Consider the following 16246-nt stretch of genomic DNA (forward strand, 5'->3'; position numbering starts at 1 on the left):
TTGATACACTTTGAAATTAAAGTATAGTTTAATTACAATGCTCTGTCGATTTCTGCTGTATGGCAGGGTGACCCAGTCACACACATACATTCTCGTTCTCATATTCTGTTCCATCGTGTTCTATCCCAAGAGATTGTATATCGTTTCCTGTGCTGTACAGCAGGACCTCATTACTTATCCATTCTAAATGTAATAATTTGCATCTGCTAACCCCAAACTCCCAGTCCATCCACTCCCTCCCCACTTCCTCCTCCTTCTTGGCAACCACAGGTCTGTTCTCTGTGACTGTGAATCTGTTTCTGTTTTGTAGATAAGTTCATTTATGCCATATTTTAAATGATATCATATAGTATATTTCTCTTTCCTCACTTACTAGGAGAATCTCTAAGTTACAGCCATGTTGCTGCAAATGGCATTATTTTGTTCTTTTTTATGACTGAGTATACTTAATAGTGAAGATGTCATAGCACCTTGTGTGATCTACAGATTTATTACAACCCCTATGAAAATCTTAATAATCTTTTTTGTATAAATGGAAAAAATTATCTTAAATTTCACATGGAATCTCAAGGGACTTGAGAGAGCCAAAGCAATCTTGAAAAAACAATAATAGCAACAGCAAAATTGGAGAGTCATACATCTCTGTTTCAAAACTTAATAGATATATACAGACCACTCCATCCAAAAGCAGCAAAGTACATATTCTTTTCAAGTGCACATGTGACATTCTCAAGGATAAATCACATGGTAGGCCACAAAACAAGATAAAAAAAATCACCCATCTTTTCTAGCCACAATGCTATGAGAATGCAATGCTATGAGAAATAAACTATAAGGGGAAAAAAAAAAAACCCTGCAAAACATAACAAACACATGGAGACTAAACAGTGTGCTATGAAAAAGCTGTGGGTTATTGAAAACTCAAAGAGGATATCAGAAAATACCTGCAGACAAATGAAAATGGAAACACAACAATGGCAAAAAAAAAAATGATAAAGAGGAATTTAAAACTGACACCACAGAACTACAGAGAATTGTAGCAGAGTACTATGGACAACTTAAAAAGAAATTGGTAAATTCTTAGAAATGTTCAGTCTTCCAAGACTGAATCAGGAAGAAATAGAAAACATAAACAGACCAATTACTGGTGATGAAAACTGAAGCAGTAATAAAACAACTCCCAACAAATAAAAGTTCGGGATCAGACAGTTTTGTGGTTGAATGCTACCAAGTATCCAAAGTAGAGTGCGCATCTGCCCTTCTCAATCTATTTCAGTAATTTGAAGAGGAAAAAACATTTCCAAACTCATTCTAAGAGGCCAGCATCAACCTAATATCCAAAGCAGAAAAAGATATCCTAGAAAAGAAAACTAAAGGCCAATATTACTGATGAATATAGATGCAAAATTTCTCAACAAATTTAGCAAACCAGAGTTCCTGTTATGGCTCAGTGGAAACAAACCTGACTAGTATCCATGAGGATGCAGGTTCGATCCCTGGCCACACTCATTCGATTAAGGATCCAGTGTTGCTGTGAGCTGTAGTGTAGGTTGCAGATGTGGCTCAGACCCCTCATTGCTGTGGCTGTGGCTGGCAATTGTAGCATTGATTAGACCCCTAGCCTGGGAACTTTTATATGCTGCAACTGTGCCCCCCCCCAAAAAAAAAATTGGCAAACCAAATTCAGCAATACATTTCAAAGGATCATGGATTAACCTATAGGCTGTTATGCCAAGTGAAATAAGACAAAGAAAATACCATATGATTTCATTTATATGTAGAATCTATAAAACAAAACAAATCAGCATAACAAAACAATTATTGATACAGAGAACAAACAGGTGGTCACCTGGGGGGATGAGTGAGATAGATTAAGAAGCACAAACTCCCAGTTTCAAAACAGATGAGTCACATGCATGAAATGTACAGAGTGGGAATATAGTCAATAATAATAGGAGTTCCCGTTGTGGCTCAGTGGTTAACGAATCTGACTAGCACCCATGAGGACACAGGCTCAATCCCTGACCTTAAGAATCTGGCGTTGTCTTGAGCTGTGGTGTAGGTTGCAGATGCGGCTTGGATCCTGCGTTGCTGTGGCTGTGGCGTAGGCTGACAGGTACAGCTCAGATTAGACCCCCAGCCTGGGAATCTCCATATGCCACAAGTGCAGCCCTAAAAGAAGTAAAAATAATATCTTTGTACAGTGACAGACAGTAACTAATGATCACCTTGAGGTGATTGTTTTGTAATATCAAACCACTGTGTTGTGTACCAGAACTATCGTAGGTCAATTACAGTTCAAAAAAACCACAAATTCATAGAAAAAGAAATCAGTCTTATGGTCACCAGAGGTGGGGTTTACCAGGAGTGGGAATTGGATGAAGGTGGTTGAAAGGTAGAAACTTCCAGTATAAGATAAATAAATACTAACAATGTAATATATGAGAATAAATATAATTAACTATGTTATATATGCTATGTTATATATGAAAGTTGTTAAGAGAGTAAATCCTAAGAGTTCTTATCACCGGGATGAAATACTATTCTGTGTCACCTTTTATTCTGTATCTATATGAGAAGATGAATATTCACTAAACTTACTGTGATCATCATTTCATGGTGTATGTAAGTCATCATGCTGTATACCTTAACATTTATTCAGTGCTGTATGTTAATTATATCTCAAAAAAAAACCTGTAAGAAAAAGTCTTTCTACAAAACTGCCTAAATAAAACCATTATGCTACTGCCATGAAGACAGTCATAAAGACCAATGAAAGAGAGTAGATCGCCCAGAAATAAAACCCTCACACATTACGGTCCAGTGATTTCCAACAGGGTGCCAAGACCATTCAATGAGAAGGTGGCCTTTTCAATAAATGTATTGAAAAGGCTGTATAAACTGGATTTCCACATGTAAAAGGATGACCGGACCCTTACCTAAAACCATATATGGAAATTAATTAAAAAATGGATGAGTTCCTGTTGTGGCACAGTGGTTAACGAATCCAACTAGGAACCATGAGGTTGCAGGTTTGATCCCTGGCCTTGCTCAGTGGGTTGAAGATCCAGCATTGCCGTGAGCTGTGGTGTAGGTTGCAGACGCGGCTCAGATCCCAAGTTGCTGTAGCTGTGGCGTAGGCTGGCGGCTGCAGCTCCGATTAGACTGGGAACCTCCTAGCCTGGGAACCTCCATGTGCCGTGGGTGCGGCCCCGGAACCAGACCAAAAAAAAAAAAAAAAATGGATCAGAGACCTAAATGGAAAACATAAACTAGAAAACCCCTAGGCAAGAAGTTCCTGTCATGGCGCAGTGGTTAACAAATCCGACTAGGAACCATGAGGTTGCGGGTTTGCTCCCTGCCCTTGCTCAGTGGGTTAAGGATCCGGTGTTGCCATGAGCTGTGCTGTGGGTCGCAGACACGCCTCGGATCCCGCCATTACTGTGGCTCTGGTATAGGCCAGTGGCTACATCTCCGATTTGACCCTTAGCCTGGGAAACTCCACATGCCACGGGAGTGGCCCAAGAAATGGCAAAAAAAAAGACCAAAAGAAAACCCCTAGGCAAAAAAAGGACAAAATCTTCGTGACTTTGAATTTGGCAGCGATTTCTTGGATATGACCGTAAAGCCACAAGCAACAAAAATGTATAATAGACAACATAGACTTCATGAAAATTAAAAATGTTCTCAAAGGCACAGTAAAAAGAACAGAGTAAAAAGGCAACCCATAAATTGGGAGAAAATATTTGCCTGTCATATATCTGATAAAGAATATTTAGAATATATATAGAATTGTAAACTCCTAAAACTCAGCAACTTAAAGCCCTATTCAAAACCGGTCAAAGGATTTGAATAGACTTTCAAGTCTACAGAATACTTCTTCAAAGAAGGTATTCCAGTGGTTAGTAAACATAAAAAGATGCTCAACATCACCGATGATTAGAGAAATACAAATCAAAATCACAGTGACCTTATACCCCTTAGGATATCTGCTGTCAATCCAAACAAAACAAAACATAACACATGTTGGCAAAGGACATAGAGAAATCAGAACCACTGATCACTGTTGGTAGGAATGTAAAATGGTGCGTGGAACACAGATGACTGTTCCTCAGAAAGTTAAAGAGAATTACCATGTGATCCAGCAATTGAGTATTGCTACAGGCTGAATGTTTGTGTCCCTCCCAAATTGATGTGTTGAAGCCCACACCTTCAATGTGAAGGCATTTTGGGGTGGAGGGGAGAGCTTTTAGGAGGTGATCAGGCCATGAAGGTGGAGCCTCGTGAACAAGATTAGTGCTCTGATCAGAAAAGACACAGTCAAGATCATCTCTGTCCTCCCTGCAAGAGGGGACAACAGGAAGGCCTCCATCTGCAGAGGAAAGACTTTCATCAGGAACTGAATTTGCCAGCACCTTGATCTTGGACTTCCCAGCTTCCAGAACGGTGTGAAATAAATTCCTGTTTTTTAAGCCACCTAATATATGGTATTCTATTTTAGCAACCTGACTGATCTAATACAGATATTGGTACCAAGAAAAAGGGTGCTGTTGTAACAAACACATAAAATACAGAAGCAGCTTTGAAATTAGCTTCATGGCTAGAGGCTAGAAGAGTTTTAAGGTGCATGCTAGCAAAAGCCTCCTTTACCCAGAATGGTCCTTTAAGGGTGATTCTGGTGAGGACTTGAGGGAAAAAAAGGAGAGCTGGAGAGAAAGCCTCCATTTTCTCAGAGAACACATAATTAACCATGTTACATGATGCTGGAAGCAATATGGACGGTAAAGGCCATTCTGATGAGATCTCAGCTGGAAATGAGGGACATGCTAGTGGAGTGTGGCAAAGGCAATTCTTGATAAAGTGGCAAAGAACTTGGACGAACTGTGTTCGGGGCCTAGTATTTTGTGGAAGTTAGAACTTGCAAGCAATGAAATTGTATATATATGTTTAGCTGAGGAGATTTCTAAGCAAAGTATTGGAGGATTGGCTTGTTTCTTTCTGACTACTTAGAGTAAAATGCAAGGAGAGAGAATTGAATTGAGGAAGAAATTGTTATGCAAAATGGAACCAGAATTTAGAAGATTTGGAATAATCTCAGTTTGTCCATATTGCAAAAAAAAAATGAGAACACATGTTCAGAAGAAGACACCAAGTACCTGGCTGACCTGTGTGACTGACCATTTGATCAGGAGATTAGTACGGTGTATCCCCTGGACTTTATCAGCTACCCCAGCAAGGTCACTGCCCATCTGAACTGAAGGAGATGGATCCAGGTCAAAATCAAGGAAGCCTGTGGGACGTCTTAGATTTGACAGGACAGAACAATAAAACTTAGGCTTTGGACTTGCCGCATTCTTCAAGGAAAGGAAAGAGTATCCCCAAATCTGATTCAGACATCATCAGGGCCATTACATCAGTTCCAAATTTCGTGTGTCAAAGTCCTAATCCTAGTGTGATAGTATTTGGAGGTGGGGCCCTTGTGCAGTAATTAGGTCATGAAGGTGGAGCCCTTATGAATGAGATTAGTACCCTAGTAAGAGGAGCCACACGAGATGAACTCTGCCTCTGCCATGTGAAGATACAGCAAGAAGGCATCCACTTGCAAACCAGAAAGTGGGTTCTCACCCAGAACCTTGATCTTGGACTTCCCAGCCTTCAGAACTGTGAGAAATAAATTTGAGCCACACAGTCTGTGGTAATATAGGTATATATACAAGTGATTTGAAAGCAGGGACTCGAAGAGATACTTGCTTATTACTCTTCTCCATAGCAGCATTATTCACAATAGTTAAAAATTGTAAAAGGAACCCAGGTGTCCATCAGTGGCCAAATAGATAAACAAAACTGGTATCTACACATGATGGAATATTCAGCCTTTACAAGGTAGGGCATTCTGATACCTGCTGCAATGTGGCTGAACCTGGAAGACTGTATGCTAAGTGAAAGAAGCCAGTCACACACAAAAAAAATTCTGTGGGATTCTTTTTATATAAGGCACCTAGAGCAGTCAACTTCATAAAGTCAGGAAGTAGCATGGTATTTGCCAGGGGCTGATGGGAGGAGGGAATAGGGAATTATTATTTAATGGGTTTGAGTTTCAGGTTTTTTTTTTTTTTTTTTTTTTTTTTTTTGGTCTTTTGTCTTCTTAGGGCCACACCCATGGCATATGGAGGTTCCCAGGCTAGGGGTCTAATGGGAGCTGCAGCTGCTGGCCTATACCACAGTCACAGCCATGCCAGATCCAAGCCGAGAGCGCAACCTACACCACAGCTCATGGCAATGCCAGGTCTTTAACCCACTGAGAGAGGCCGGGGATCAAACCTGCGTCCTCACGGATGCTAGTCAGATACGTTTCCACTGAGCCCCGACTGGAACTCCTTTCAGCTTTGAAAGCCATAAAAAGTTCTGGAGAGTTCAGAGGGTGGTGATGGTTCACAATAATACGAATGTACTTGATCCTGCTGAACTGTGCACTTCAGAATGGTTAGAATGGTAATATTTATGTTATATATATTTTACCACAGTAGAAAGAAAATCTCTACTCTTCACAAAACACATAACATAGATATATCCTACCTCTAGTTGAAGTTATTATCCTACTTTTAATATGTTCAGGTTTTTGGTAAGTTGCAGGGTTTTTAAATCATTAATGTACTGAGATTGTACCCCTATAATTGTGAGAATACTACTTATTGATTATTAGAACAAACTCTGGAATGCATGTACAGCATTTTTGAAGTTCCTTGGTACCAGTACAAACAAGTGTTAGAATAAGCTTTTGCAAAAGCTGTTTTGAAATTTTGTCTGGTGAACTAGGATCTACTTTTCTGTTTACTCTTATACTGCTTTTAATGATGTTTCTGGCCATAATGAATAGCCACCACTTCGATTATTTTTATTTTGTTTATATTATTCTTATACTACTTTAATGATGTTTCTGGCCATAATGAATATCCACCACTTTGATTATTTTTATTTTGTTTATATTCTCCTATCTGGTTTCTTATTTAATAGACACATTTAGATCACAGTAAGAACAGATTTCAGGAGATCCTGCTGTGGCCCAACGGGATCGGCAGCATCTCTGCAGCACTGGGACACAGGTTCGATCCCTGGCCTGGAGCAGTGGGTTAAGGATTGATCATTGCCACAGCTGCAGTGTAGGTCACAACTGCGGCTTGGATATGATCCCTGGGCAGGGAAATCCATATGCCACAAGGCAGCCAAAAAAAGAAAACAAACAGATTTCAGTACCAGTAAGTTTCCTTGTCTACCCTTAATTTTTTTGTGTGTGTTTTGTGTTACGTGCTAAACTTAGATATCCAAAGAGAAGAAGAAAAAGTGAAACGATCTGTAAAAGATGCTGCCAAGAAGGGTCAGAAGGATGTCTGTGTGGTTCTAGCCAAGGAGATGATCCGGTCGAGAAAGGCCGTGAGCAAGCTCTATGCATCCAAAGCGCACATGAACTCCGTGCTCATGGGGATGAAGAACCAGCTGGGTAAGATGCTCGTCAGCACTAGTGCCCTTGCTGTTGTTTACAACACTGGTTTCCTTGAGGAGGAAGAACGGTCTCAACTCTGGTTTTTATTTTTTGCATTGTCTTAGTTGGGGTGTTATAAAAATGCCAAATATACTTAATTACTTTCATTTTTATTTTATTGTTATTCATTTTCCTTTGCCAGTGTTGTTGAAGTAATGGAAAAAAAAAAAATCTGTCTAGGGAGTTCCCATCATGGCACAGCGGAAATGAATCCAACTATCATCCGTGAGGATTCGGGTTCGATCCCTAGCCTTGCTCAGTGGGTTAAGATCCGGCGTTGCCGTGACCTGTGGTGTAGGTCTTAGACACAGTTCAGATCTGGCATTGCTGTGGCTGTGATATAGGCCAGCAGCTGTAGCTCCAGTTTGACCCCTAGCCTGAGAACCTCCATATGCCGTGGGTGCCCCTAAAAAGCAAAAAAAAAAAAAAAAAAAACTGTCTAAATGTGCTTCATTTAGAATTTAGACTGTATTTCCTTACGTGAACAGTGTTGTACACTGACCTGAGAGTTGATGAGTCACAGGAATAAAAAGGGCCCTCCCCAATGTTTTAAATAAAATAAAAATGTTAGGAAATAAGAAGTTGACTCACACCTTAGAGGGAAGATGAAGAGGGTTTCCTCTGCCCTAGGCTCAGAGCCACCCCCAGCACGATTTTAATGATCTGAATTTGTCTTTGGCTTTCACTCACTTCCTTTTCTGCCTCATTTCTGGCTCTCAACCTAATGCTTTCTTATGTCTTAGGAACCTGTAGGCTCTGTGTTGGGTGGTCGGTATACGTGTGAACTATCAATTTAATTTTTTAAGATTCTTTATAATATTTAAAATAAAAGTAATCGTGATTTAGTTACCTCTCAGTGTCCAGTATAATACCATTTATGATCTTTCACAGGCATCTGTCTGCATGCTACTGGCAGCTTGAGGTGTAGGTTAAATTTTGCATCCAGTGGTTTCTTTTCTTACTCAAATTTCTGTTAAATGAAGAAATCTTAACTCAGAATTATAGTTCTTTGAGAATGGCAACAAATGACTGTCAGATCATTAGACTCAGGAACTACAGGGAAATATTTCACTAAAGAATATATTCAACTGTCAGGTACTATGCTGATGCATCACGCTCAAAAGTTAGAAGACTTGGAGTTCCTATTGTGGCTCAGTGGGTTAAGAACCTGACTAGAATCCGTGAGGATGTGGGTTCAATCCCTGGCCTCACTCAGTGGGTTAAGGATCTGGCATTGCCCCAAGTTTGGCATAGGTTGCAGGTGTGACTGAGATCTGCTGTGGCTGTGGCTGGCAGCTGTAGCTCTGAATCGAACCCTAGCCCTGGGAATTTCCATATGCCACAGGTGTGGCCCTATAAAGAAAGAAAGAAAAAAAAAAAAAGATAATATGACTGTTTCACTTCAGAAGCCAGTACCAAATGAGTACCTGATCTATTATTTGGTTGTATTTGGCTCTGAAAGTATTCCTTTACGTTCAGTTTTAACATTTGGTTTCTCCTTCAAATCTGAATGAGAGCCTTGCTGGGTAAAGTCATCTTGGTTGGAGGTTTTTTCCTTTCATCACGTTGAGTATATCATGCCACTCCCTTCTGGCCTGCAGAGTTTCTGCTGGAAAATTTACCCATAACCTTATTGGGGTTCCTTTGTATGTTATTTGTTTCTTTTCCCTAGCTGCTTTCAAGATTTTCTCTCTTTAATTTTGGTCAATTTGATTAATATGTGTCTCGGTGTATTCCTCCTTGGTTTTATTTTGTATGGTACTCGTTGTGCTTTCTGGATTTGAGTGAGTGGTTCCTTTCCCATGTGAGGTAAGTTTTCATCTATTATCTCTTGGAATGTTTTTTCTGTCCCCTTCTCTCTTTCTTCTCCTTCTGGCACCCCTATAATACAGACGTTGGTGCGTTTAACGTTGTCCCAGAGTTCTCTGAGACTCTCTCATTTGTTTTCAATCTTTTTTGTGTTCTGCATCCATAATTTCCACCAATCTGTCCTCCACCTCACTTACTCATTCTGCCTCCTGTATTCTGCTGTTAGCTGCTTCTAGTGAATTTTTTATTTCAGTTATTGTATTTCGCATCTCTTCTTGTTTAAGTTTTGTATCTTGTATCTCTTTGCTCAGTGTTTCCTGTAAGTTATCCATCTTTGCCTCCAGTTTATTTCCAACGTCTTGCATCATCTTCAGCATCAACAGTCTAAAGTCTTTTTCCTGGAGGCTGAGAATCTCCTCATGGCTTAGCTGATTTTCTGGGGTTTTTCCTTTCTCCCTCATCTGAGTTATAGTTCTCTGTCTTTCTTTTTATAGGTTTTTGGTGTGGTGACCTTTTTACAGATAAGAGAGTTGCAGCCTCTCTTACTTCTGGTGTCTGCCGCCCTTGTGGCTGAAGTTGGTATGGGGGGCTTGCTGTAGGCTTCTTGATGGGAGGGGCTGATGCCTGCCCACTGGTGGTGGAGCTGATTCTAATCCCTCTGGTGGGTGGGGCTTTGTCTCTGGATGGGATTAGAGGCAGCTGTGTGCCTGAGGGATCTTAGGTAGCCTGTTTACTGAGGGGCAGGGCTGTGATCCCACCTGGATTGTTGTTTGCCCAGGGCCCTCTCAGCACTGATGGGTGGCGCCAAGTTTTCCCAAAATGGCCACCTCCAGAGAAAGGCACAGCTGCTGAATATTGCTGAGAGCTTTGCTTCCAGTGTCCTTCCCTCACAACAAGCCACATTCACCCCTGTTTTCCCAGGAGGTCCTCCAAGAACTGCAGTCAGGTGTGACCCAGATTCCTATGAAGACTTTGCTTTGCCCTGGGATCCAGTGCATGTGAAAGTCTATGCGCCTTTTAGGAACGGGGTCTCCATTTCCCCCAGTCCCGTGGAGCTCCTGTGCACAAGCCCCACTGGCCTTCAATGCCAGATGCTCCAGGGGCTCTTTCTCCCAGTGCCAGATCCCCACCCATGGGAGTTTAACGTGGGGCTCAGAACTCTCACTCCTGTAGGTGAGTCTCTGTGAACCAGTTAGTTTCCAGTCTGTGGGGCTTCCCACCTGGGAGGTATGGGGTTGCTTATATGGCGTAGTCGCCCCTCCTACTTCTTGATGTGGCCTCCTCTTTGTCTTCTGGAGTTAGGGTATCTTTTTTTAAGGTTTCCAGTCCATTTGGTTGAAGGTTGCTCATCATTTAGTTGTAAATTTTGTTGTTTTTAGGAGAGAAGTTGAGCTCCAGTCCTTCTATTCTGCCATTTTAATCCCATCTCTCAATGGTATGGATCCTGTGCCTGGACTCACAGAGGTTCAGGTTCTTCATGTTTCCTCACAGAAGGAATTCAGCAAGAGACAAAGTCATTTTTTAGCATTTGGATGTGGGGTTTTTTAATATGTCATGTAGTGAATATATCAGTTTCTCTCTCCAGATACTGAAGAAGATAATCCATGGATTGAGAAAGTAAAACAATAAGGCAAACTGTACCACATCTTCTTAATTTTTAACAACTGTGTTATTTCAGCCCTAAAGTGATGTATTTAGGCTCTTTAAATATTGAGTATGTAACCTGGATATATGCCTTTTGGACAGCTGAGTATTCAGTACCTTGAAGAAATAGACTAATCTTTTCTGTCATTTTGAAAGCTTAACTAAGTACACTTGCCTTTTACAGCCATCACTGAAAGTTTCATATTTATTCCCTATTTTTTTTTTTTTGCAACATGCTGAAAAGATAAATGTTCCCTTAACCATGATAAGCTTATTTTTAAAAATTTCGGTATTTCCTTTACTGAATCAATACCAGAAAACATAAAACTTATTTTACCTTTCCTCCCCCCCCGTGAATAAAGCACTGTGTGCATAGACTCTCCCTCTCCCTAATTGCAGAGATTGTAGCCCACAGGATAAAATGGTACCTAATAGCCAGAACCAGTAAAATTTGACATTTTGTTATATTTGCCTCAGTTTTATATCATAAAAGAAAGCAAGCAGTATTGCTAAAGTTGACTCTTCCTTAATACCCCTTCCCAGTTCCATTCCCTTCTCTTTTAACCTCCCTAGAGGTCCCACTATTATGAAGATTAAATTTGTATAAGTGGTATTATAATATATGTACCATTCTGGATCTTTTTTCACCCATTTATTATTGTGTTATTGAAATACACCCATAATGATAAATGTATTTTTAACTCCTGCATAGTATTCTGTCCTTTGACTGGATTACATTTTATTTTGCTCTTCCCTGTTGACGGACATTTAAGCTGTTTCCAGTTTTTACTATCACAACAGTGTTGCTCTGAATGTCTTTTCACTTTTGCACGTGTTTCTTTAGGACAGTTTCTACTCAATAGTAAAATTGCCGGGTTGAAAATAGGTTTAAATTTTGCTAGAACTACAAAATTGCTCTCCAAGGAGGCTTTACTAATTTATATTCCCACTAGCAGCAGATAAGGGTTTTTTTTTTTAATGGCCTCACCCATAAATTTTTTTTTTAATTATCACCCATGGCATATGGAAGTTCCTGGGCCAGGGATTAAATCTGAGCTGCAGCTGTGACCTTTGCCTTTAACCCTTTAACCCTCCGCAGCTGGGCTGGGGATCAAACCTGCACCTCTGCAGCAACCTGAGCCACTGCAGTCAGATACTTAACCCACTGCGCCACCACAGGGGGAACTCCTGTGAAGGTTCTTTTTTCCATACTTTTTCACCAGCACTTGTCAAAACTCTTGGGGTTGTTGTTGTTGTTTTGTCTTTTTGCAGCACATGGAGGTTCCCAGGCTAGGGGTCTAATTGAAGCTATTGCCGCCAGGCTACGCCAGAGCCATAGCAATGTCAGATCCGAGCTGCATCTGCGACCTACACCACAGCTCATGGCAATGCCAGATCTTTTTTTTTTTAATTTTTATTTTTTATTTTCCCACTGTACAGCAAGTGGATCAAGTTATCCTTACATGTATACATTACAATTACATTTTTCCCCCACCCTTTCTTCTGTTGCAACATGAGTTTCTAGACAAAGTTCTCAATGCTACTCAGCAGGATGTCCTTATAAATCTATTCTAAGTTGTGTCTGGTAAGCCCAAGCTCTCGATCCCTCCCACTCCCTCCCCCTCCCATCAGGCAGCCACAAATCTTTTCTCCAAGTCCATGATTTTCTTTTCTGAGGAGATGTCCATTTGTGCTGGATATTAGATTCCAGTTATAAGTGATATCATATGGTATTTGTCTCTGTCTTTCTGGCTTATTTCACTCAGTATGAGAGTCTCTAGTTCCATCCATGTTGCTGCAAATGGCATTATGTCATCCTTTTTTATGGCTGAGTAGTATTCCATTGTGTATATATACCACTTCTTCTGAATCCAATCATCTGTCGATGGACATTTGGGTTGTTTCCATGTCCTAGCTATTGTGAATAGTGCTGCAATGAACATGCGGGTGCACGTGTCTCTTTTAAGTAGAGTTTTCTCCAGAGATATGCCCAAGAGTGGGATTGCGGGGTCATATGGAAGTTCTATGTATAGATTTCTAAGGTATCTCCAAACTGTTCTCCATAGTGGCTGTACCAGTTGACATTCCCACCAACAGTGCAGGAGGGTTCCCTTTTCTCCACAGCCCCTCCAGCACTTGTTATTTGTGGATTTATTAATGATGGCCATTCTGACTGGTGTGAGGTGGTATCTCATGGTAGTTTTGATTTGCATTTCTCTTATAATCAACGATGTTGAGCATTTTTTCATGTGTTTGCTGGCCATCTGTATATCTTCTTTGGAGAAATGTCTATTCAGGTCTTTCGCCCATTTTTCCATTGATTGATTGGCTTTTTTGCTGTTGGGTTGTATAAGTTGTTTATATATTCTAGATGTTAAGCCCTTGTCGGTTGCATCATTTGAAACTAATTTCTCCCATTCTGAAAGTTGTCTTTTTGTTTTCTTTTTGGTTTCCTTTGCTGTGCAAAAGCTTTTCAGTTTGATGAGGTCCCATGGGTTTATTTTTGCTCTAATTTCTATTGCTTTGGGAGACTGACCTGAGAAAATATTCATGATGTTGATGTCAGAGAGTGTTTTGCCTATGTTTTCTTCTAGGAGTTTGATGGTGTCCTGTCGTATATTTAAGTCTTTCAGCCATTTGGAGTTTATTTTTGTGCATGGTGTGAGGGTGTGTTCTAGTTTCATTGCTTTGCATGCAGCTGTCCAGGTTTCCCAGCAATGCTTGCTGAATAGACTTTCTTTTTCCCATTTTATGTTCTTGCCTCCCTTGTCAAAGCTTAATTGACCATAGGTGTCAGGGTTTATTTCTGGGTTCTCTGTTCTGTTCCATTGGTCTGTCTGTCTGTTTTGATACCAGTACCACACTGTTTTGATGACTGTGGCTTTGTAGTATTTCTTGAAGTCTGGGAGAGTGATGCCTCCTGCTTGGTTTTTCTCAGGATTGCTTTGGCGATTCTGAGTCTTTTGTGGTTCCATATAAATGTTTGGATTGTTTGTTCTAGTTCTGTGAAAAATATCATGGGATAGGGATTGCATTGAATCTTTAGATTGCTTTGGGTAGTATGGCCATTTTTACAATATTGATTTTTCCAATCCAGGAACATGGAATATCTTTCCATTTCTTTACATCTTCTTTGATTTCTTTGATTAAAGTTTTATAGTTCTCGGCATATAGGTCCTTTACCTCTTTGGTCAGGTGTATTCCGAGGTATTTGATTTTGTGAGGTGCAATTTTAAAAGGTATCGTATTTTTGTATTCCTTTTCTAATATTTCATTGCCGGTATACAGAAATGCAACTGACTTCTGAATGTTAATCTTATATCCTGCTACTTTGCTGAATTTATTAATCAGTTCAAGTAGTTTTGGGGTTGAGTCCTTAGGGTTTTCTATGTATAGTATCATGTCATCTGCATACAGTGACAGTTTGATCTCTTTTCTTCCTATATGGATGCCTTTTATTTCTTTTGTTTGTCTAATTGCTGTGGCTAGGACTTCCGAAACTATGTTGAAGAGCAGTGGTGAGAGTGGGCATCCCTGTCTTGTTCCAGATTTGAGTGAGAAGGCTTTCAGTTTTTCCCCATTGAGGATTATATTTGCTGTGGGTTTATCATAAATGGCTTTGATTATATTCAGGAATGTTCCCTCTATACCCACTTTGGCGAGGGTCTTGATCATGAATGGATGTTGGACTTTGTCACATGCTTTTTCTGCGTCTATTGAGATGATCATATGATTTTGGACTTTTTTTTGTTAATGTGGTGTATGATGCTGATTGATTTGCATATGTTGAACCATCCTTGTGAACTTGGGATGAACCCAACCTGATCATGGTGTATAATTGTTTTGATATGTTGTTGGATTCGGTTGGCTAAGATTTTGTTGAGAATTTTTGCATCTATATTCATCAATGATATTGGGCGATAGTTTTCTTTTTTGGTGGTATCTCTATCTGGTTTTGGAATGAGGGTGATGGTGGCATCATAGAATGTCTTTGGGAGTATTCCTTCTTCTTCAACCTTTTGAAAGAGTTTAAGGAGGATGGGCACCAATTCCTCTTTATATGTTTGATAGAATTCACCTGTGAAGCCATCAGGTCCTGGACTTTTATTTGTAGGGAGTGATTTTATGACCTCTTCAATTTCATTTCTAGTGATCGGTCTGTTCAGCTGGTCTGTTTCTGCTTGATTCAGTTTTGGCAGGCTGTAAAATTCTAGAAAATTGTCCATTTCTTCCAGATTGTCAAACTTGTTGCCGTATTCTCTTATGGTTTTTTTTGTATTTCTGCTGTATCCGTTGTGATTTCTCCTTTTTCGTTTATAATTTTGTTTATTTGGGTTCTTTCTCTCCTCTTTTTAGTGAGTCTGGCCAGGGGTTTGTCAATTTTGTTCACCTTTTCAAAGAACCAGCTCTTGGTTTTATTAATTTTCTCTATTGTTTTTTGAATCTCTATTTTATTGATTTCTTCTTTGATCTTTATAATTTCCTTCCTTCTGCTGACTTTAGGTCTTTTTTGTTCTTCTTTTTCTAGTTCGTTTAGGTAGAGGGTTAAGTTGTCAATTTGGGATCTTTCTTCTTTTTGGAGAAAGGCCTGTATTGCTATAAATTTCCCTCTGAGCACTGCTTTCGCAGCATCCCATAGATTTTGAGAGGTTGTGTCTTCATTATCATTTGTTTCAAGGTGTTTTTTAATTTCCTTCTTGATTTCCTCATTGACCCATTGGTTTTTTAGTAGCATGTTGTTGAGTCTCCATGTAGTAGGTTTTTTCTCTTTCCTTTTCCCATGGTTGATTTCTAATTTCATGGCATTGTTTTCCGAGAAGATACTTGAGATAATTTCTATGCTCCTAAATTTATTGAGGTTAGCTTTGTGTCCCAATATGTGGTCGATTCTTGAGAATGTTCCATGAGCATTGAGAAGAATGTGTATTCTGATTTTTTTGGATGTAGTGTCCTGAAGATATCAATTAAGTCTAATTTTTCTATTGTTTCCTTTATGATCTCTGTTGCTTTATTGGTTTTCTGTCTAGAGGATCTGTCCATTGATGTGAGGGGGGTATTAAGGTCTCCTACTATGATTGTATTCTCATCAATATCTCCGTTTATGTCTGTTAATATTTGTTGTATGTATCTGGGTGCTCCTATATTTGGGGCATATATGTTGACGATAATAACATTCTCTCCTTGGATGGATCCCTTAATCGTTAAGTAGTGTCCTTCTTTGTCTTTCTTTATGTCTTTTGTTTTAAAGTCTAT

The 16246-nt window shown here is 39.8% G+C and overlaps 1 protein-coding gene across 2 annotated transcripts in view; it reads left to right on the top strand.

The window, feature by feature from the left end:
* The window catches only part of CHMP3 (charged multivesicular body protein 3), a 72332-nt gene that overhangs the window by 34157 nt on the left and 21929 nt on the right, over positions 1–16246 (top strand). For both annotated transcript variants that reach the window (XM_003354734.4, XM_013995984.2), the window contains exon 3: positions 7319–7498. In XM_003354734.4, the coding sequence (XP_003354782.3) occupies positions 7319–7498 (180 nt within the window). The remainder of the gene's footprint in view (positions 1–7318; positions 7499–16246) is intronic.

The sequence above is a fragment of the Sus scrofa genome, chromosome 3, assembly GCF_000003025.6.
Source record: "Sus scrofa isolate TJ Tabasco breed Duroc chromosome 3, Sscrofa11.1, whole genome shotgun sequence".
Taxonomy (NCBI): domain Eukaryota; kingdom Metazoa; phylum Chordata; class Mammalia; order Artiodactyla; family Suidae; genus Sus; species Sus scrofa.